At 40.2% G+C, this 24,839-nt stretch overlaps 1 protein-coding gene across 1 annotated transcript in view; it reads left to right on the top strand.

Annotated features, from left to right (window-relative positions):
- The window catches only part of LOC126198811 (lipoyl synthase, mitochondrial), a 118,276-nt gene that overhangs the window by 66,399 nt on the left and 27,038 nt on the right, over positions 1 to 24,839 (top strand). Inside the window, exon 5 of the mRNA XM_049935381.1 lies at positions 10,784 to 10,942. Within this exon, the coding sequence (XP_049791338.1) occupies positions 10,784 to 10,942 (159 nt within the window). The remainder of the gene's footprint in view (positions 1 to 10,783; positions 10,943 to 24,839) is intronic.

The raw sequence follows: 24,839 nt of genomic DNA, 5'->3' as shown, positions 1-24,839 counted from the left end.
TGGCATTGAAGAGGTCATTCTGTTCTAGATACCTCATTATGTTTCAGCTCAGAATATATTCTAAGATCTTACAACAAATCGATGTCAAGGATATTGCATTGCAGTTTTGTGGATCATTTCTGCTACCCTTCTTGTAGAAGGGTGTGTGATCTGTGCTTTTCTCCAAGAACTGGCCATGGTTCTTTGTTCGAGGGATCTGTGATAGATTAGAATTAGAAGAGCGGCTAACTCAGCCGCAAATTCAGTATAGAATCTGACAGGGATTCCATCGGGCCCTGGAGATTTGTTCTGTTTTAATGATTTAAGCTGTTTCTCAATACCACTGATAATAATATGTATTTCATTCATCTTTTCAGTGGTATGAGGGCAATTCTCCTGGGTTTTCCTTTGTAGAGAAACATTTGAAAACAGAGTTAAGCTTTTCTGCTTTTGCTTTGCTGCTATCAACTTAAGTTCCAGTCTTGTCCATGAGTGTTTGGACACTAACTTTGGTGCCAGTAACAGCCTTTACATATGACCAGAATTTCTTTGGGTTTTGTGAAATATCATTTGACAATACTCTGCTGTGGTAGTCATTGAAGGTATCGTGCAGCCAAACGTGTTTCATTCAACATCTCTCTATCAATAACAGTAGGCTTTTTTTGACACCTATTATGCAGTAATCTCTGTTTCTTTTGGAGTTTCTGTACAGTTCTGTACTATTCTTTTAAACTTGAGCCATAGTTCCGCTACATGCTCCTGCCCTATGCTGAAAGTTTCAAGTTTGTCATTGAGATATGACACTACCGACTTTTTATCTCATTTACTGAACTTATCTATCTTTCTGCTTGTTTTAGTTGTCCTTTGTACTTTGTTAATTGTTGCCACAAACGTGTCATGGTCACTGATACCAATTTCGATGTAGACAGTATTTGTTACCATTAGATCCAGTATATTTTTGTCACAAGTGGGCTTCCTAACTATCTGTTCTAGGCGGTTTTCAGAGAAGACATTTAGTAATGTTTCAGAGGATCATGGCAACCACTAATGAAACTAATTTTCCCAACTCATTGTTGAATGATTAGTCTCCACTGACAGTTACAGTAAGATAGGGGAACCTACATGCAAGTGTGTAATAGGAGATCTTACTCACAAATTAACTGAGGTGTACTGACTTTTTCTCTAAAGCTTTCGGTTACATCAGGAAATTACTGTGGTAGGCAATAGAAGGATCCAATTATAATGTTATGCCCACCCCTGATACAGAGTCTTGCCCAAACAATCTCATGTGCAGCTTTAGTTTCTATCTCAGAGGGTTTGAGTTTCTTGTCTTTTGCGACAAATATGCCACCTCCATTTGCTATTTGCCTATACTTTCAATATACATTCAAATTGTCCCCAAAAATATCAGTGCTATCAGTTTCAGGTTTCAATCAGCTTTCTGTACCTAGTATTCTGTGAGCTTTGCTGCGTTTCAGGAGCTCTTCGAACTCTGGCACTTTGTTGCCAATGCTTTGGCAGTTAAGAAATATGGTTTTAATCCTTGCAAGTGGGAGGAATTTCTTTCGGTCTTACCCTGATATTTCTGTTGTATTAGACTGGCTCATGTATGTAGTTTCCAGTCAGTTAATTTGTGTTTTGTTAGCTTGTTGTATAACTTAAATCTGTTCTGTTGCTCTCACAACAGCAAAAATCTAACTTGATTTTTTAACAAAACAGTTATAAATTCTAACAACACAAGAAATGTTGAATCTTTTGAATTTATTGTTATTACTATTATTATTAACACTTTCAACACTGCCCTCTTTACACCAGGCACTTGGCTGTGAACTGCCATATTTAATGGATGTTTGAAATTAGATTGCAAAGAACAGAAAAATGATAGGAATATGGTTCTTGCATCATTGGAAAGGAAAAAAGTAAGAGCTTTACATGAATGTGAGTTTATTTTACAATGTAAAATACAAATGGGTGTTATAATTAAAAAAAGAAAACACAAAAATGTCGTGGATAAAAAAGTTTTACATGATCTCTCTCTTTTGAGTAATGCCATTATTACTGTATCTAAATTTAAAACAATATATTGCTGGACTGTCTAACTGCAGATACCTGTAAACTAGAGTAATTTAATAGTTCAGATGTAGTTAGCCTTTGTGTGAAAATCCTGGAAACATTGTGGGACGCAAAGACCAACGCCACAGTCATTGCACCACCATCTACTTTCCTTCCTGATGCGCTTACCCATCTCTTTCTACCCCTTGTCTGAACATACTTTGCAATACCTAGTAGTATTCACCTTGTTTGCAGTGGGTGGGATCTTCTCTGGAAAGTGCCTTGCAAATGTCCTCTCAATTTGTGAGGATGAAGCGGCTTGTTGTCGAAAAATATTTCCACCCTTCTCAGCCAGTTTCTTCCCCACTTTGTGAATAAAGTCTACTAGGGATACATTCTTTCTAGTCTTCTCTTTATATAAAATAAAACTGTTGACAGTTGACACGATAAGCAAGTGGAAAAACAGCTTTTTCCACCACTTCAAAGTTTTTCGGGCAAACGGACGATAGCTGGAGAACTGATCTGCTCTGTCAGCCCCAGCTTTATTCTTAGTGTAATCAATAATAACGTCTGGCTTTACAATTTATGCTGTTCCACCTTTGGCGCTCACTTGAATACTAGTGCTGGTAGACTTATGCTTTGTGGAAAGACAAAAAACATCTCGTTTTCACTTCCACTTCACTGCCAAGAGATAGTGTTTCCTTTGAAAAACTGTCTTCTTTTTGTTAGTTTTAGTGTTTTGAATATTCGCCGCAAACCTTTCCTGTTTTTCATTACAGTTCGCACTCCAAGAGCTTTATTTTCCCACAACATGTCCAAAAGAGATGGACTGGTGTAGTACCTATCCATATAAATGCAACGTCCTTTGCCAAAGTACTGTGAACACAACCTTTTTACAAGGCCCTCATACCTGGACGAAAACTGATTTTGCTTTTTTCACAAAGAAATCAAACACAGGCCTCACTTTGTGAAGTGGGTCGTGCTTTTCTTCGCCTCTGCTAATGAACATAGCATTGTCATTCAAGTGTAACATCGACAATGTAGCGCAAAATCGATCGCGACTCAACAATTTACTCGCAAATCCTGTCTGCGAAAACGGGTCTGTTGACCAATAACCACTGATTTTCGGCAATTTGGCGACACACATATGCAAAATAATACTGAGAGATCAGTAAATCTCTTGCAATATTACTGCAGACCACTTATGCCAAACACAGTTTATTTTCAGGCTACCTTTGCGTTTCATTGCCATAATAACGTTACCAGTGTACCGATTCGTTTCACTTTTGATGAGCCGAATAAGGTCGTCATCAAAGAAATAACTAAAATATTGAAGCTCCTCAGCGGCATCTGAAAAATGCGATGCTACACCTACTACTTCCTGGAAAACCGGCAGTACTGGCTGATCGTCTAGTTCCGAGCAATCTTGCTCTTTGTGCTCAGTGATTTTCGCCTGGAGAGTACGAATCCTCTTTGTCAGAATCGCCAATTTCAGATCCTGCATCTCCACAAAGAATATATAAGATCTCTGCCTCCGTCAACTCGCTGCGCAATAATTTCACGATCGTAAACACCTGTGAATGAACTGCTGCCTTTTGCGGAAGAAGAATGAACTACCTCCACGTTAGTTGACGAAACTGCTTCGGAGACCCACTAAAAACGCGCTTACGGAGCCAAATAAAGGCTCGCCCGTACGGTATACGGGCGCCATCGCCAACATCAGGGCGGCCGCGCCTGTATGGCGTACGGGCACCGTGCTGTAAGTGTTAAAGCAGTAAGAGGCACCTGAGATAGATTACTTCCACTAATAAATGCTGTTTTACATCAGGCCACAATGTTTATGCATGAAAAGTGTCTTAAGAAATAAACGCTTATGACACAGAATACTGTACTTGTAGATCGAACAGTCCACCTGTGTACTGCTGGTTCGAAGTGCCCAACAGGCGCAGTATTCCGGTGGTGAGATATTTTGCTGTCATCAGTGTGCCTGACAATGGTGACACGTTTGATTGCTGAAATAATTGGCAGCACACCCATGGACTGTTTAACTACTACTCTGGGAAAACTGAAGAATCACTGTAGTTGTAGCTACAGCAGAGGTGATGTGATATACAAAATCATTATGAATTTGACAACAAATGTTCAAGAAGCTTGGGAAGCTTCTGGTATCATTGATGTGGAAAACATAATGAAAAGTGTTAATTAAGAGTTGCAGAGGACATTAGCATAGTCTTTCAACATGCCTCTCTGTCTATGGTATGTTAAAGGCTTGTTACACCAAGTTCCAGATCCTTTAAGATTTTGAAATGCCAGTATTTTAGATCCTCCACACTATTCTGCTAGTATTTTAGATGCTCTACACTGTTCTTGTGGAGCTAGTCAAGATGCATAAAAAATATCGAAAGTTCTTGGTCGTTCATATTCCTCTCGGTAGGCCTGTGTCACTGCTCTGGCAGTTATAAACAGTTAGGATTGCCCTATGCATGTGACTCACATAATGAATACAGATCAAAATCCCAAAGCATATACTTTACAGGGAAATTAGGAAGGTCTGCTGTTCTGCTGTGTTTATGGTGACAGTTAAAAATATTACTCAAATATCAGTAATTTCACTCATTCACAGGGATATGACATAAGCTGAAATCATCCTTCCTTTACTATTGAATTTTATCCCCCATCATAGTTTGTTGCCTTCCTAATGAGTGAACAATGTTTAGTGTTACACGCTGGATGCAGCTACGAAGATAGTAAAACAGGTTAAGTACTTTCAGATCACTAAATTTTTAAATTGTTCAGATTTCCATAATACTGCTAAAATGCTAAAACAGATGTAGTCAGCAGAGAAAATTCTTTAAAATATCCAGGTCCTCCTCCTCTAACAAACAAAAAGGAACAGTAGGTAGTATAATTCTACTGGATATTGAACACTTACAGTCCCTGGCCAATTTATTAGATACACTACAGTTTTAAGCAAATTTTGATTTATGTCTAACAATTTTTTTTAATACATAAATTGTGATAAATTATTTGTTGTCTGCTTCATAACAAAGGTGATACAACAAATAAATGAAATGTAGTATTTGTTGAAAAAATTTTATTTAAGTAATTACAACAAAAATTAAAATATTGTGAAAGTGAAAACATTAGTTTCAATATTTTGTTGAACCACCTTTTTGCAGCTATGAGAGCGTTAATAAGACATGGTATGCTGTCGATGCATTTGTGGATGATGATAGCACACATGGCTGATCTTCTCTAAAAGCTGTGTTTTTGTTGTGATGACATCTTTTGCCACCTCCCTCTTCACTAGTTCCCATACATTTTCTATGGGGTTCATGTCAGGACTGTTACCTGGCCAGTCTTACAGAGGGATGCTTTGTTCCTTCAGAAAGGATTTAACTGACCTGGCTGTGTGACAGGGAGCTCCATCCTGCATAAAAACAAATCGTTCCCCATTTGGGAACCATTCTCTGAGTTGTGGTCTTAACTGTTTTTGCAGGACTTCCTTGTACTGGTCTTACCTCATTATGCCGTTAACCATATAAAGACTTCTTGTACCCTTGCCACAGATGACAGTCCAAATCATCACCTGAGTTGTGTGTTTTACGGTCTGAATAATGCAGTCAGGATGAAATTTTTCTCTTGTTCAATGGTGCACATACTGAGATGTGTTAGTTAAAATTTCAAACTTGCTTTCAATGCTCAAGCATACCAATAAAAATCAAGAAACAATATTAATATAGTATGAATAAATGTACATAGGTTATATCATCTCGTAAATAATAATTTTAAAGCTAAATTACCGATCTCCAGAAGTCCGCATCCTTATCACACCACTGTTTAGCCCACTTCAGTCACTTTGCTTTCATTGTGGCTGTTAACTTTGGTTTTCTAATGGGTCGGCAGGCATTGAAATCAATATCCTTCCACGTTCTGTGAACAGTGCATTCAGAAGCAGTCACATTAGCCTTTTCCAGTTGAGATTTTATCTGTTTCGTTATTGCACACCTGTTTTCTAGTCAAATTCTTTTGAGAAATCTTTCTGACCTTGGGGTGAAAATTGGTTTTCTTCCACATTTATTCTTACTTCTGGGGCTCAGTTCTTCACCTAAATTAATCTTCTTCTTTATGCACTTCACGCTAGCTTCTGACATTTCCAACCTTCGTGAAATTTCCCCGATTGGAATACATTTTCATATTAACGAGGGCATTGACCTCAGCTTTTTTGCGTGGTGAACTGAACTGTCCCCTCATTTACACATTTTTGAAGATCACAATTAGTAATATCTGGCTGTTAAACAATCAGTTGTAATGTCGATATTACGAAATTGATAATCAAAACGAACAAAGTGCTACACCAGTTACTTGCGAGAACGCCACTGAACAAGTCCTTTCCTGTACGCTGTACTCTGCACTCTGCACATTGATACCTACAATAAGTCAACAATACAATAGATACAAAATTCAACACTGTAATAAGTGTCCTGAATAACTGTCATAAATTTTCTGATTAATCGCATTAGATATAGTACTCAATATGTAATTATTACAAATAACATTAAAAATGTGCAGTGTGTCTAATACTTTGGCCAGAGACTGTATATCAACAAAATTAGCTAGTAGTAGTAGCAGCTAAGGATTCATTGTGAGGACAGTATGTTGTCTCCCTGTAAGCTGTTGTATTCCTTTTATGAGTTAGTGTGAATGAAAAGCGGAGTACTGGAAGTGAAAAATAACAGGTTCATGTTGCTCAAATAGTTGCCTGTCCTTTATTTACATTTTGTAATTCTTGCAGTACAAAGCAAAATGCCCATCCCTGTGTAGGAAATAGTTTAAGTGAGTTGTTGGGGAATGAATTGTATGATTTTTAGTTGCTTTTAGGGTGAAGTTCCTTGTTGCAGAGTGACATCAGTCTGCTTTTAGGGTGAAGTTCCTTGTTGCAGAGTGACATCAGTCTTCCCAACCCCCGGTCATTATCTTTCTTTACCGTGTGAAGTGTGATCAAAGGTTGTATGTGTTTGTGTGCTTGGTGAATTCCCACTTTTGAAAAAGATGTATCAAAGAATGTGTATTAAATTTTGCTTGAAAATGGAATAAAATGCAGCTCTGAATTTGAAATGTTTACTGTGGTCTTTCGCGAATTACTATTAGTAAGACAAGAGTTTCCGAGTGACATAATAATTTTAAAGAGGGCAGAGAAGGTGTTGAAAATGACTGCCCTGGACACCGTGGCACATAAATTACTATGACATTCTGTAAGGGGTAAAGAAAATTATTTTGAAAAATTGCTGAGCTGCCATCAGAGAGATTGCTGATGATGATGGCATATTCTTCGGCTCTTGTCAAGCCTTTTTTGATTTGGGCATGAAACATATAAATTGTTGAATTTCAGCCAAAAATGATGTGTTATAGAAATTACTCAGGATTTGCTGAATGAAGTCAGCAAAGATTCAGAACGTGTAAAGAAGGTTATAACAGGTGACGAAATGTGGGTATATGGGTACGACATTGAAACCAATGCTCAATCATCCCAGTGGAAACAGCCTGAAGAGCAAAGACCGGGGGGGGGTGTAGGAAACAAGTTTGGTCATTTGTTATCAATTCCAAGATTGGAAAAAGTGCTGGCACAAGTGTATTATATCTGAGAGGGATTACTTAGAAGGGAACAAAGTTGATGTTGATAAATAAAGATTCTTTAGGAAAAACAAAACTTGCTGTTACTTTTTAAGCACAGCTTATCTGTGTTTAAATCATTGGCAGTAATATAGATACCGTGAACTAGAGAAGACTGTTCAGCATTAAGGTGTGAAGAAACCATCTGAATATCATTTTCTCCTCCTCTGAATGTGGCCCTATGCTTGTAAAAATGCGTAGTCGCTCAGATTAATGTAATTTGATGTTATTTTCCTCATTTATTAACTTTATATTATCTATCTGTCTGTGATGTAAGGAATTTTCCAGACTTACATTAAGAACTTGGACAACACACTGATCAGCCACAACATTATGACCACCTACCTAATAGCTGGTATGTCCACCTTCAGCATGGATAACAGTGGTGGCGCATCATGGCATGGAAGCAGTGAGGCTTTGGTAGGTCATTGGAGCGAGTTGACACCACATCAGCACACACGTTACTTAATTCCTGTAAAATCCGGAGCTGTGATGCCACATTCAATCACATCTCAGCTGTGTTTGGTCGGATTCAGATCTGGTGAGTTGGGGGGCCAGCACACCAATTAGAACTCACCATTGTGTTGCTTGAACCACTCCACCACACTCCTGTCTTTGTGACATGGCGTATTATCCTGTTGAAAATTGCCACTGCCATCGGGAAATATGATTGTGATGAAGGGGTATGTATGGTCTGCAATCAGTGTAAGATACTCCTTGGCCATCATGGTGCCTTGCGCAACTCCACTGGACCCATGGTTGCCCACGTGCATGTTCCCCATAGCACAATGGAGCCACCGCCAACTTGTCTCCATCCCGCAGTACAGGTGTCAAGGAGCTCTGTTCCCCTGGAAGACAATGGATTCACACTCTCCCACTGGCATGATGAGGAAGTATCAGGAGTCATCAGACCATACAGTGTTCTGCCACTACGCCAATGTTCAGTGCTGATGGTCATTTGCCCATTTCAGTCATAGTTGCCAATGTTGTGGTGTTAACATTGGGACATGCAAGGGTTGTTGGCTGCGGAAGACCATCATTAGGTGTGACGGGTGCACTGTGTGTTCACACACACTTGTTCTCTGCCCAGCATTAAAGTCTGATGTTAGCTCTGCCACAGTTCATTGCCTGTTATGTTTTACCAGTCTGCCTAGCCTACGGCGTCAGACACCTTCAATGAGGGATGGCCGTCCAACCCGATGACATATGGACATTGTTTCACCTTTGTTTTTCCACATGTTGAAGACACTCACTGCAGCACTCCTCAAACACCTGACAAGACAGTTTCTGAAATGCTCATACCGAGCCTCTGGGCAATTACAATCTGCCCTCGGTCAAACTCAGGTAGATCGTGTGCCTTCTATATTCTACATATGAACAGCATGCTCTCTGATATCGTGTGTGTGTGTGTGTGTGTGTGTGTGTGTGTGTGTGTGTGTGTGTGAGAGAGAGAGAGAGAGAGAGAGAGAGAGAGAGAGAGAGAGAGACTCTGTCATTCCTCGCCAGGTGACACATCACCTGGATGTGTGTAAATCGATAGTAGGTCGGTGGTCATAATGTTTTGGTTGATCAGTCTATATCAGATTATGAAACCGTATTTTGCACACAAGCAAGCATGTCAGTGTTATTCATTGTCAAGTATTACAAAGAAAATAGTCAGTTTTTGAAAATACAATGTAATTGTAAAGATCAAAAATGTGCTCACCAATTGGCGGTAAGAGAACACACATATAAAAAGTATTACAGTTATGCAAGCTTGGTGAATAGGTTTTTTATCTATCCAATTACCTTATATTGTCAGCATTGTACTTAGAAAGACTACTTACACCAGGGGCGGGCAGGAATTCTGCACGTGTGCGGTGCACATGCAAGTGTGCAGTTAACAGGTGTTCTGCGTGCACACAGGGGCAAGCTGGCCACCCGCTTATCTCCCCTCCCCACCATACCGTCTCTCCGCTTCTTCCTCTGTAATGCGTTTCGTTTCCTGGCCTGCTTTATTGAATGAAGGAATAAGGGTAGTAGGAGTGCTTGAAAGTAATCATCGTTTGAAAGAGTACCTATTACCTACGATACGTTTTATTTAATTATCACAGGTGGAGTTTACAATACGTTTAATGTCTGGAACAAAATTTCTACATACAGACAAACGCAAACAGTTACGCAAATTTTCATTACTGATGCTTGCTCTTAACCGAGACTTATTAATTTTCATAACAGAAAAAATCTGTCACAAACGTATGTCGAGCCAAACATTGACATTATCTTCGCGGCTTCACGATGGAGACGAGGAAACTTGCTGTGGAAAGTCGTGATAAAAATCTATCACACGTCTTGCCAAAAGGAACCTGTCTCTCAGACGAAAATTACGCTGTAGACCTATTAATTCCATTTGCAAACTGGGATGAATATCATCTACAGAAACAGCAGATTGTCTCGAGAACTGTTCAAAACCTTGGGATAAGTAAGATATATCACGAAATCGCTTGAGAAATTCCTCTTTTATTGCACTAAGAACGGCAACATACTGAAATTTTTATTATAATGGCGTTCAATATCAAACTTCCGCTGACCAGCGAGAATACTGTCACATATTATACATTTCCAATTTCCACGTTTTTGCACAGAGGAAAAAATGATTCTCCCATTCCTTTTTAAAAGATAGCTAATCTCCAATTCTCCGTTTCCTTGATTCACTCTGCATTTTACGGTTACTGAAATTCACTACGTAGTGGTCGCTTCGCTTCAACGTCCGCAGCTTAGCCTGGAACTACACTGCGGCAACCTGCCGGCTGTCGCCACTGCTCCGTTCGACGATTGCACGCGAGCAGCACGCGTGCAGCGCTGTGTGCTCATGAGCCGCGTGCAACGTTTGCCCGCCCCTGACTTACACTGTTCAGAAATGTGAGAATTCAGTGTTTCATGGATCGGCTGCCTAGATGTAAACAGTCCCCTTCTGTTCCGTCCCGTTGCTGTTATAATCTCATTCTGCATTTTAACTTCTGTAGGTACAATTTTAGTTGTAATGCAATAAGCAAACTTCTCTCACTCTCTGTCATTTTAATTTTATGTATGTTCACAGGAATCCAGAGATAATGGTTGAATGTCTAGTACCAGATTTCCGTGGTGACCTCAATGCTGTGAAAACAATTGTGGAGTCAGGCGTGGATGTTTTCGCTCATAACATAGAGACTGTGGAAGCACTTACTCCATTTGTTCGAGATCGCCGAGCACGTTATCAGTAAGCATTACCATAATGTGTGTGATTTATTGTTTATTAATATTGTTAGACAGTGTATTCTGGTGTGTCTAGAAATTGAGAACATCGTTGTGAAAGACTTGAGCTCTTACAAGCACATTAAAGCAAATACTAGCTAAGTAGTTTAATAGTAGGAAAGTTCTAGTGGAATGTAAATACTTTAAGAGTAAAGGAGACTATTCACAGAAAAGTTATCTTTTGATGAGCATGCACGCGCGCGCAAAAACACGCACACGCGCGCACACGCACACGCGCGCACACACCCCCCTACATGTTGCTGGCTAGACGGACAGTGCCAATGCTATTTTGCGGCAGATGAGCTGGTATGGTGGGGGTAGTGACGGGTAGGGTGGGGTGGGTAGAGAGAGAGGGAGGTGTGAAGGAGGGAGAGGGACTGGGGGTGGGTGAATAACAGCTTGGAAGTAGACGGGTTTGCTGGCCGGCTGATGGGAAGTGGCACAAGCTGAAGGTGATATGGGTACATGAATTGGGAGGGGTGACAGGACGGAGGAAGGGGGAACTGTTGGGTGGAGTGTGTGGGGATGGTGGGTTACCTGAGTTGAGGCCAGGACGATTGCAGAAGTGAGGGATAACTCCCATCTGCATTTCACAGAAGCTGGTGGTGGGAGAAAGGATCCAGATGGCTTGGGTTGCGAAGCAGCCATTGAAATTGAGCGTGTTGTGCTCAGCTGCATATTGTCATTGAGTGGTCAACTTTGTTTATGACAACAATTTGATGGTGGCCATTCATTCTGGTGGACAGCTAGTTGGTCGTCATCCCAACATAAGACTGTGCAGTATTTGCAGTAGAGTTGATATATGACATTGCTGCTTTCGCAGGTGGCCCAGCCTCTGAAGGGGCAGGATGAGCCTGTGACAAGAATGGAGTAGCAGGCACTGGGTGGCTGGATTGAACAGGTCTTGCTCCTTGGTCAGCCACAGGGATATGACCCCTGTGGCAAGGGGTTGGGAGTGATGGAACACCACTTCAGGAGAGGTGGGAAAATTATTGGGTAAGATGCCCTCATTTCAGGACAGGATTGATATAATCAAAGGATTTTTTTTGGAGGGGGGGGGGGACTTTGTAGTTGATTTTTGGGAGTGCTGGAAGGATTGGGGGCCATATTGCATCCTCGGTCATTTCTCGGATCTCATATATGAAGTTGAAGATTATGATCCTTCATCAAAAAGACAAAAGTGCATAGATGTCGATGTCCTCCATTTGAAACCCTACTACAGTCCATAGGTACAAACCTTCAATGGGAAGTTAGAAAGTGAAGACCCATCGTGCAATTGCAAAGCTTCGACGTGAGGGGCTACTTTCGAAGCTTGTCATAGCGCAGAGGATCTAACAACACAACCAGTACATGAGGATCCCCCAGTGCCATTATACAGAGAACCATTAATGAGATTTAGATCCAGGGTACTGTAGTCGGCACTTCTGAAACAGCGTGTCGCTGCTTCTACACGAGAGGGGGCACTGCCATGAACTGGACTGTGGTACTTGAAGTATGGCATACTGGTTAGCATCTCTGGTTGGTAACCAGTGAGTTGTCAGTTCGAACCAGCAGGTATTTTTTATTTCGTGTTTATCCTTTCTGGATGGTTCTTGAAATATCTTACGTATATAATAGTTGTATATTCAGGAATATTTGATGTTTGTATACAATCTACTCACTGTGTCCGGGAAGTTATTTCTGTTGTGTATGTATGTTGGTATTGGAAAAAAACATGTTCCATCAGTACTAGATATTGTAGTTCATTGATGATTCTGCCTTCAAGTTTGGACTTGATTGTGGTTTAGATGCGACAATATATTTCATTTTAATTTTACATATTTCAGTATAATTGTCATTGCATTTTAAGCTTATGCTGCATAAAATTAATTATCATTGCGTGGTTTTTATCCCTCTCCATATTTAGTCACCTCTGTAAGCTACTCTCTTAGAAAAACATCTGGATACGAACGACCATAAAAATTGAAGACAGAAAGTAAATTCTCTCTTAAAATCAGTCCAATGCAGTAAAAAGTGGTTAAAAGAATTTATTCAGAGCTGTTATTTTCTCAGCCACTGTGGTGTGTATTTTAGAATAAAATTCTGCTGTCAGTTGCACAACCAGAAAATTTATTTCAATTTGGCAGTTTCAAAAGATTAATGTGTCCTCTTCAGAAACCTACAAAATTTCCGTATTATAAATCATTAGAACTTGGCCACACTTTATGTAAAGTACAAGAAATGTATTACAAAAACTTATTAAATATTGGTTTAGCTCATGTCAATATCTTCTACACAGAATCATAATGCCGTGACATGTCAAAAAATGTACATATTGTATGTGATAATTATAAACACAGATTGATAATTTACAGTAAATGGATCACATTCATGTAAATTGTCAAGTTGTTGTGCTAGCAGGAAGGAACATGTATAAAAGCATATAAAAAGTATAACATAGTCTAATGGAAGAAGTGACACTCCATCTCATCTTTGTTACCCACTGTGATAGGAGCATGTTGAATGCACGTGATATTGGTGAGTTCGTGAAAGCAAATTGCAATTGCAATTGCTTATATTGATTTATAGAATTGTTTTTGGAAACAGGGTTCTTTGTCGCACAATAAACTGCAGCAGCAAGAAGAAGACACCACAAGTGTCGTTTTTATTATTATTTCCTAAGCATCCTGAGAGGTATACAACATAATTTGCTGTACTTTGTCATGATTCGCTTGTAGCTTACATATGTGTTTTAATTATTAATGTTATTTTCAGCCGTAGAAACTGACTACTGAATAACAGAAGGGAAGATCTCGTGAAGAAAGTATCTGTTTACCAATGTAATTATGTGAAGTTTTCAGAATGAGAGTTTCCCTCTGCAGCGGAGTGTGCGCTGATATGAAACGCTGCAGAGTGAAACTCTCATTCTGGAAACATCCCCCAGGCTGTGGCTAAGCCATGTCTCTGCAGCATCCTTTCTTTCAGGAGTGCTAGTTCTGCAAGGTTCGCAGGAGAGCTTCTGTAAAGTTTAGAAGGTAGGAGACCAGGTACTGGCAGAAGTAAAGCTGTGAGCACCGGGCGTGAGTCGTGCTTCGGTAGCTCAGATGGTAGAGCACTTGCCCGCGAAAGGCAAAGGTCCCGAGTTCCAGTCTCGGTCGGGCACACAGTTTTAATCTGCCAGGAAGTTTCATGTGAAGTTTTGTTTGCTACACTTCAAAGCAAACCAGTTTATGAACACAGAAAATGATAAACTTGCATGGAATGAAGTACCTACATTGACATATCAAATAAGCCATCTCAACTGTTGATGGAAAGAAAATGGCCATAAAGATGTGATAATCTGTCAGAAACAGTAAAACTGTCCTAAGACACAAAAGCTGCCAGTTCCCCAAACTCACCCTATATTGGTGCCAGATACATCAGAATTTTCAACACAAACCTGCTGTGAAGGTGAAATGGTTTAATGAAGTGAAATTATTCATGTCTTTAAAAAATGCTTGAAATGTAAGACTATACAAATCATTAAAGTTCATGCAAAGCTATTATGCCAACAGGGAAAGTGCGTATCGTTAAAAGAACAGACAGCATGCAAAATGTATCAGAAAGATCAAGTGAAGAATGACAAGAAAATTTTGTAAACTACTGGATCCCACAAAAAAATATACTCTTGATGTATTGTTAAGCCAAATCAACATGACATTGAAGGATAAATGTGCAGCAAGATGGAAACAGAAAAATAAGTTGTTTGCTCCAAATTTATTATAATACAGCACTTAGGCATACATGATTTTATCAGAATGTTAAATGTTTGTCAGTGCTTACATACACTCCTGGAAATTGAAATAAGAACACCGTGAATTCATTGTCCCAGGAAGGGGAAACTTTATTGACACATTCCTGGGGTCAGATACATCACATGATCACACTGACAGAACCACAGGCACATAGACACAGGCAACAGAGCATGCACAATGTCGGCACTAGTACAGTGTATATCCACCTTTCGCAGCAATGCAGGCTGCTATTCTCCCATGGAGACGATCGTAGAGATGCTGGATGTAGTCCTGTGGAACGGCTTGCCATGCCATTTCCACCTGGCACCTCAGTTGGACCAGCGTTCGTGCTGGACGTGCAGACCGCGTGAGACGACGCTTCATCCAGTCCCAAACATGCTCAATGGGGGACAGATCCGGAGATCTTGCTGGCCAGGGTAGTTGACTTACACCTTCTAGAGCACGTTGGGTGGCACGGGATACATGCGGACGTGCTTTGTCCTGTTGGAACAGCAAGTTCCCTTGCCGGTCTAGGAATGGTAGAACGAAGGGTTCGATGACGGTTTGGATGTACCGTGCACTATTCAGTGTCCCCTCGACGATCACCAGTGGTGTACGGCCAGTGTAGGAGATCGCTCCCCACACCATGATGCCGGGTGTTGGCCCTGTGTGCCTCGGTCGTATGCAGTCCTGTTTGTGGCGCTCACCTGCACAGCGCCAAACACGCATACGACCATCATTGGCACCAAGGCAGAAGCGACTCTCATCGCTGAAGACAACACGTCTCCATTCGTCCCTCCATTCACGCCTGTCGCGACACCACTGGAGGCGGGCTGCACGATGTTGGGGCGTGAGCGGAAGACGGCCTAACGGTGTGCGGGACCGTAGCCCAGCTTCATGGAGACGGTTGCGAATGGTCCTCGCCGATACCCCAGGAGCAACAGTGTCCCTAATTTGCTGGGAAGTGGCGGTGCGGTCCCCTACGGCACTGCGTAGGATCCTACGGTCTTGGTGTGCATCTGTGCGTCGCTGCGGTCCGGTCCCAGGTCGATGGGCACGTGCACCTTCCGCCGACCACTGGCGACAACATCGATGTACTGTGGAGACCTCACGCCCCACGTGTTGAGCAATTCGGCGGTACGTCCACCCGGCCTCCCGCATGCCCACTATACGCCCTCGCTCAAAGTCCGTCAACTGCACATACGGTTCACGTCCACGCTGTCGCGGCATGCTACCAGTGTTAAAGACTGCGATGGAGCTCCGTATGCCACGGCAAACTGGCTGACACTGACGGCGGCGGTGCACAAATGCTGCGCAGCTAGCGCCATTCGACGGCCAACACCGCGGTTCCTGGTGTGTCCGCTGTGCCGTGCGTGTGATCATTGCTTGTACAGCCCTCTCGCAGTATCCGGAGCAAGTATGGTGGGTCTGACACACCGGTGTCAATGTGTTCTTTTTTCCATTTCCAGGAGTGTATTTAGAAATCATATAGGAAAAGGATGAAGAACAAACATTATCCCTACAACATAAATGACTGCCTGCTTTCTCACCTTTTGGAATGCTAGTGCCGTTCCAGCTGTCAGACGGAAACAGCTTTTGCAGCATTGTGTGTTTGGACTTTTGTATATTAGACTGTGGTATAAGTAACTAAGATATATGAAGAAAGCTATATCTAATAATATGAAAAACATGGCACATAGTTCCACATAGGCTATTGCTGATATTAATATCTAAAATAAATGTAATTCATTTATTCTAAAGTATTGATCTGTGTTTATAATTCTCACATACAGTAGTTTTGACATGTTGTGGCATTATGCTTCTGTGAATAAGATACTGACATTTGCTAAACCAATATTAAGTAACATTTTGTAACACAGTTCTTATATTTTACAGATATGTATGGCTAAGTTCTAATGATTTATAATATCCTAAATTTTGTAGGCTTCTGGAAATGACAGTTTAATCTATTGAAACAAGTAAAGTGAAATAAATTTATTAATTGTGCATCTTACAACTGAATTTTATTCTGAGAAATGTGGTTAATTGCTCTTTGAGTTGGGTTATGAAGGAAGTGCTTCTGCTTCAATTTATAAGATTTCAAGTTTCAGTTCTCAAAAGTAAAACCGATATAACAGCAACACTGTGTGAAACAATACTAGTCACTGCTGTGTGTGCTGTTACGATTGGCAGTAGGGCAAACAAAAGACCAGCAACCTGCTCTGACAACTAACGACTCCTACCGAATCAGAACTAGGGACTGCATGTGTCAAGAAAAGTTTGCCAAATAGAACTTCTTGAGAGTTCATCACGGTGTGTTCATGGCGTCTCTTGTTGCATCAAAATTATCATCAAAATTAAGATCTTGCATTATGATGGACGATGCTGTCACTATAGGTGGAGGTATTGTTCTAATGTATATCAAATGTGCAATTAGTAGATGGAGTGCTCTATGAAGTTTTAACTTCAGCAACATACGCACAGTGGTATGCACGCAAAGAACAAAGCAGTGCAGTCCACTAAGAAGCAGGTATTATTGATGTAGATGCAAAAGACTCCAAACTCCACAAATGTATTTTTCCATAAGATGTGCTCTGCTATAGTTGCTGTGAACAATCCATGGTACAGATTAAAGTGCCTGAATATTGCTCATTTATACAAAACTGCTGAAGGCAACAGATTCCTGATGAACAGTTGTTAAGGAAACACTGTTTACATTTTTGTTACCAGGAAGCTCTGAAAAAATGCGGGTGCTATATAAGTAATCACTACATATGGATAATCAGCAAGGAAACAATGGACATTCATGGACATTTTGAATCCTCTAACTTACTACTGATTTCCTGCAACATGTTGGAACATGCAAATCATTGTTCTGTGGCCTTAGGGTATTAAAGAAAGAAAAGTTATGTATTCATACGTTGCAACCTACATGCTGAAGATGGTAACTGCCCTGTGTGTATTCTCTTCATATTTAATGCACTTAACCTGACTGGCCCATACACTGCAACACATCACCAAAGAAATGTGTGGCAGCTACCCAGAATTAAATAAATTATTTCATACAACAAGAAGGTGTTTCAAAGCATGCATAGTGTTGCTCAATTGGTAACTGCTACCGAACCTAGCTCTGCTGCCTGAGTCTGTCCTGACATGCTGGGGTGTTTGGATGAATATTTTTCAAATCATGAAATCTGTGACTGATTCGTTCCCAAGAGACTTCAGTTTTAGTATGAAAGGTGCAAAATGCTTTCACTGAATCAAAAATACTCTAGCATACATCTGTAACAGTTTTGGCTTCTATTGCCAGCAGCAGTAAAGGAGAAGAATCCATTGTGTTGCTGTTGTAGAATTTGTTGAGAATGTCAAATGTAAGCTGACTGACATTATAGATGGTATTGGGGAGAGAGTAATGAATAAGTTTGACAATGTTTTGGCAATAAATTGTGTGTACTCATCTTTTGATACTATCTGCAACATCCTCAGTGGGGCAGAAGATGCTCCAGAAGATATCTCTCCAGAAATATTTAATTTCCTAGAATTTTTGCCATTGTGTCCTTTTATGTGGAAACATAATTTTTCTCACACAGAAACTTTCTTTCTGCTTGGTGACATTCTATGATGATGCTTTCTCAACAATGGACCTATGTTTTGTACAAAACTTTTAATTTGAAGACTAAAAGTAAATGATTTACAATACACAAAATTTATGAAATGTGTTTAATGCAGTTATTTATTGTGAGTGTATAAATTTGTGGACTAAAATAGAGAGGGGGAGAGGGAGAGGGGGGGAGGGCACCACAGACGTGAATGCATAACACGAAGTCTTGTAACTGTGGTGCTGCTGATTTCTTTCTTACTGAACCAGACTATTATTTAAGTTTTATCTGAATTCTGTTTGTACTGTTAGAGTGAAGTATTAACAAAAAAAAAAAAAAAAATTATTTTTAATTACTAATCTCATGAAAATGCAACTTTGAAGGGGAAAAAATGTGTGTATCAATAACTCTGTTCTGTTATCGCTTCATCTTACCTTCTATTTTTAGCCTGTTAGTAGGAATTTTACCAGCTGTGATATCATTCTTGAGTAAATTGTGAACAAACAACAGCCTAAGGGAACCTGGAGAAAATGTTGGTTCTGGGTAATCAGATTCTGTTTAAAATTTGCATTTTACCATTGCTGATTGGAAATGTCTAAATGTAGTGGAGTGAAAGTGCAGGTGTTAGACAAAAATATGGAATCACCATGAGAAATTTACATTTAACATACAGTATCCAGTCACATTAATGTGACAACCTTTTGAGAGCCTGAATAACCACCCTTTGCAGTGCATAGATGCAGGAAGAGTCAGTGATGTTCTGGAAGGTACCAGTGGGGTTGTGGAACCATGCTGACTGCAGTGCCGTGGCCAGCTGCACCAAGTTTCTCAGTTGAGGAACTGCGACGCGAGCAGCACTATCAAAATGGTCCCACAGATTCTCAATTGAGTTAAATCTGGGAAGTTTAGTGGCCATAGGATTACAGTAAACTCGTTGTGCTCTTCAAACCACGCACTTACACTATGAGCTGTGTGATACATTGCATTGCCCTGCTGGTAGACGCTATTGTGTCAAGGAAAAACAAACTGCATGTAGAGGTGGACATGGTCCCCAAGGATAGAAGCATTCTTGTGTTGATCCAGTGTGCCTTCCAGGATGATGATATAGCCCCGGGAATGCCACGAAAACGTTACAGCATGGTAGCACTTCCTCTTTCAACCTTGGCCCATCTGATCATTGTTGCAGGGTGCTTGTATTCAGACATTGCATGCAGATGGAGCATAAAATGTGATTCATATGAAAAGGCCACGTGCCACCACTCAGTGGACATCCAGTTACAGTATTAGCATGCAAACTCCCACCTGTCGTTGATGAAAAGCAGTCAGTATGGTTGCAGGAAACTGTCGCCTACTGCAGAGGCCCATACACAGCAACTTTTGTTGAACAGTCATTGAAGAGATGCTGTAGGTAGCCCCTGGGTGATCAGTTGCTCAGCAGTTGAACCATGTATACATATACACAGCCATTGTTCACCCGTCATCTAAGGCACTACTGTTGGCTTGGTGTTGGTTTTGGATAGTGCCATTTTGCCTTGTACATACGATAAATTACTCCTTTCCTGCCTTTGTTCGACAATTGTGATGCTGTGTTCCAAGATGACAGGACTCTTGTTTCTTCATGCAGTGTGCATTGTTCAGGATGGGTTTTATGAGTACAAGGATGAATTGTCACTTTGCGTCCCCCCCCCCCCCCCCCCAGTCACCACATTCCAATATTTTGAGTCTTTGTGGTATGCTTTGGAAAAAAAGAAAGGGGGTGTGGTTGATTTCTATCTCCTTCATCATTGCCTAAACTTGTCACTCTTTTGCAGGAAGATTGGTAAAATATTCCCCCCAAAACCATACAGGACCTGTATTCATCCATTCTGAGATGACTGGGAGAGCTGTTTTGAATGCCAGCAGTTTTCTTGCACCATATTAGGCATGGCAGTGTGTTGTGTTTGTGATGGTTCCTTATTTTTGTCCACCCCGTGTTATTTACCATCCATATAAAGAAAAATAATAATAATGTTGACATGAAATCTATTGATGAACGTGATTCCATGAGTGTATGAAAAGAGACAATTGAATAAAATCCATGCAAAGGTAATCTAACATTGTGTGTAAAAATTAAAATTGCTGATTATTAGCAGCTGCTGTATCTACATCTATATTCTGCAAGCCACTGTCAAGTGTATGACAAAGGTTATGTCCCATTGTACCAGTTACTATGGTTTCTCACCATTCCATTCACGTATGAAATGCGAGAAGAGTGATACATAGGGATTTGTAGTATATTCCTAGAGTCATCATTTTAAGGCCAGTTCTGGAAACTTTATAAGCAAGCTTTCTTGGGATACTTTACATTTGTCTTCAAGAGTCTGCCAGTTCAGTTTCTTCACTCCCACAGGTCAAACCAACCTGTGACCATTTGTGCACAGGTTTTTGTCTATGTTCAATATCTCCTGTTAATCTTATTTTGGTATGAGTCCAACACACTTGAGCAATATTATAAAATGGGCCACAAGAGTGATTTGTAAGCAACCTCCTTTGTAGGCTGACTGCATCTCGCCAGTATTCTATCAATAAGCCGAAGACTACTATTTGCTTTACTTGCTACTAGCCTATATGATCATTCCATTTCATATCCCTAAAAAGTGTTACACCCAGGTATTTGTATGAGTTTGCCGATTCCAACTGCGACTCGTCGAGTAGTGATAGGATCCACAGTGTTTTGTTTCATGAAGTGCACAGTTTTAGATTTCTGAGATGTCAAACATAGGCGGTGGTCTCATTGATGTGACAGGACCCTGTAAATGCAAATGCTAGGCAATCCTGCAGGTGATGTTGTATTTGACCATAAATGGCACCTGTGCAGTGTCTCAATAAGTTGCACCACTTTGAAATCTTATCAAAATCTGAATGAATAAATATGCACTTCTTTCAGACATTACTTTGTTATAGACAACTAAATCATCTACAAAATATCTGAGGTTGCTGGTAATATTGTCTACAAGGTCATTAATACAGAGTGACACACGGGAGACGGACGGTTTTTAATGAAATAATACTCAGCCAACTTTAAAATTAATGCATGTTTATTTACACAATAGCAAAGCTCATGATTTGCCATTTTAGTTAACAAAGTTATTTGTGAAAAATAATGTCGTCAAGGAGATGTCCATCATTTTGAATGCCGGACTCAAGTCTCTTCTCAAAATCCTCCATCACATGGACTAAAATCTCTGCAGGGATGGCAGCAATTTCTTGAATGATTGCATTCTTCAACTCGTCCAAATTTTGTGGTTTGTCGTTAGAGACACAGTTCTTAAGGTAGCCCCACAGAAAAAAAGTCACATACTGACAAGTCGGGAGACCAGGAGGCCAAGGAACATTGCCAAAACGTTAGATAACCCGGCCAGGAAACATGCATCTAAGAACTGTCATTGAAGTGTTTGCGGTGTGCGATGTTGCCCCATCCTGCTGGAACCAAACGCGTTGTAAAGGGATTAGTCGTCTTCTTAGTTCTGGTTTCAAGAATGTTTCAAGCATACAAATGTAACGTACCGAATTAACAGTAACTGTGGCCCCGTTCTCTTCAAAATAATAAGGTCCTATAATGCCAACAGAGCCAAGATCACACCAGACTGTTACTTTTTCTGAATGTAGAGGACGCTGGTGGATAAGGTGTGGATGCTCTGGAGCCCAGTAACGTAGGTTTTGCTTATTCACGGTCCCATTTAAATGAAAATGAGCTTCCTCGCTCATCATTAAAATTTCATTTTCGTTTGATCCCAAAATCACTTGCATTCTATAAGCGAAGTCTTCTCGTAAAGCAAAATCAGTTTCCTTAAGTTGTTGGATAATCAGCGTTTTGTAGGGATGGAATTTTAATTATTTATGCAAAATTCGTCTAACCAATTCATGATTGATTCGTAACTCACTAGCATGACGTCTAGCTGACCATCCTGGGCTTCTGACTGCCGCTTGCCTTACCCTTTCAACATTTTCTGGTGTCGTTACTCTACGTCTCGGGCCGGGATGCTTCTTATCCAGTATGTTTCCAGTTGATCTGAAGTTTTCCACCCATCTGAGGATTGTGTAACGGCTCAGAACGGCTCCATGTTGATCGACATTAAACCGCGCACGAAACAATCTCTGTGTAGCAATAATAGATTCACCACTTTTCACGAAACTGTCATAGACAAACACTCGACATTGCAAGTCCCACTGCTCCATACTGACAGTAAATGAAATGGCGTCTTGTGTGGTTCAGAACTATCCCCACTACGACCACCTCCTACCACCGCGCCTTCAGTACTACACAGTTCAAAACCGTCCATCTCCCATGTGTCACCCTGTATATAAAATTAACATAAAGGGTCCCAACACACTTGCCTGGGGCACATCCTAATTTACTTCTGCATCTGACACTGACCCTCCATTAAAGATAACATGCTGCATCCTCTCCACCAAAAAAATCTTCAATCAAGTCATAAATTTTACTTCTTCCAACAATTACTGAAATATTGATAATGCTGACAGAAGATTCTGATCAGTATACAAGGGCTGTTCAATAAGTAATGCAGCACATATTTTTCTAAAAGCAGGTTGACTTTATTCAGGATTCCAGAACACCATATTTTTCCCCGCTCTGTGGGCTACAAAACTCCATTTTTCAACATAATCTCTGTTCAGTGGGCTGGCCTTATACCAACTTACTGGGAGGACCTGTATATGTGGGCTAACATCTTGCTGCATCAGTAACCTCCCCATTATCCAGGTACTGCTTCCATGGAGCGCATTCTTTCTTGGGTCAAACAGATGGAAGTCAGAAGGTACAAGATCTGGGCTGTAGGGCAGATTGGGAAGAACAGTCCAGTGAAGTTTTAAGAGCCGTTCTGGGGTGCACAGACTTGTCATGGAGAAGAACAACATTCTCAGCCTCAACTGAGGATCCACATCTTCCAACATTGCAGGGGTAACAACTGTGTGCAGCCATCCAGCACGCAGGAGATCAGACAGGTTTGCACAATCTTGTTGCAACAATTGCAGGCACCTCAGCCAACACACTGTGCTTTTGTTCACTGCCAGGTTGCCATAGACATTCTTCCAAAGCTTGTGAGTATCCATGATGCTCTGGTGTTAGACCAAAAGAAACTCAATGACAGCTCTCTGCTTGGAATGATGCTGTTATAGACTTCATGAAAGTATAGGGGCTAAAGTGGGAATATTCCACGACATCTCAAAATAAATTCAACCATAGTTGGCCAAGAAAAAAAAAAGTGTGTTGCATTACTTATTGAACACTCATTGTACATCACAAAATATGATTGAAAAAATTTATAACTGATAAGTTGATAACACTTTCACAGAAGTCGAACAAGGTGATTCTGATTATGAAATATGTCAAAAAGCCTGGAGAGCATATCAGCTGATTATAATATAAGATTTTAATGTTCCAAATCTCAAACAAACTGGAGTTTGTAAACATTACATAAAAGAATTCACATTAATACACGTGAAGGATTTGATAAAATAGGAAAGTGGTGGAACTGTTCTTGACTTGTAGACATATGATTGTTTTATAGAAGCATGACTAGCCTTCAATTGTTAAGTCAATTTGAAAAATTTGATTTTAAAGCTTCCAAATAATGGGCCGAGAAATTAAAAAGACAAACATCGAATTTGCCGATGAAAAATTACAAAATATGTATGTGAAAAAAATATGCAAAAATAGGAAATCTGGAGTTCTGCAGAAAATTTCCAGATGTAGACTTGTGAATTGATATCAGATATTAATCACGGAGTTAATGTACCGTATTCTATTTTTTTACATTCTTATGTTGTATAGAATATTTATTAAGTGTGACATATTTTGAAAACTGTCTTTAAGAATATCAGTATCAGCATGATTTCAACAGAACTCTTGCAAAGCAAGGATCAAAAGCTCTCTTTCTACAATGATTACAAAAAAGAAAACTCACTCTTACATGCACAGTATAGCATTACTCTAGCTTGGTCGATTGTTGTGTGCTTACAAGAACCAATAGATTTATTTGTACCCATTGTTCAGAAATTAATGGATGAAAAGGTCGAAAATAAAAAGATGCCAATGTTGCATCACCATAGTAATGGAAGCTTACAACGAATTTATATAAAAGTTGTTGAAGTAAACCTAAAACTGTATGTAAGAAAGCAAAAATTTCTCTTGTTTGTTGCTTCATGGGGAGGGCAAACCAAGCTGGAAATACTTTTCTTTTTGTAAGCATTTACCAACATGTGAAGTTGAATTTAATCATCATAAATATACAGCTATAGTCCAGTCTTCTGTATATTTTTGTAAGAAAATCAAGAAGTTTACATAACTTATATTTTCCATGTATTTGATAATAAAAGTGAAAATAATTCTCAAGACTATTGTACTAAAATTTAATCTATAGTACATTACCGGCTGCTATCTTCAGTCGTTTGACATGATTCACTACCCGTGTTACACTTCCCCACAAACATTATAAAGGAGCCTTGTGAC

This window comes from Schistocerca nitens, chromosome 8 (genome assembly GCF_023898315.1).
Source record: "Schistocerca nitens isolate TAMUIC-IGC-003100 chromosome 8, iqSchNite1.1, whole genome shotgun sequence".
Classification (NCBI taxonomy): Eukaryota; Metazoa; Arthropoda; class Insecta; order Orthoptera; family Acrididae; genus Schistocerca; species Schistocerca nitens.
Note: the sequence above shows the minus strand (reverse complement) of the source record. Positions and strands in the feature narration are given on the sequence as shown.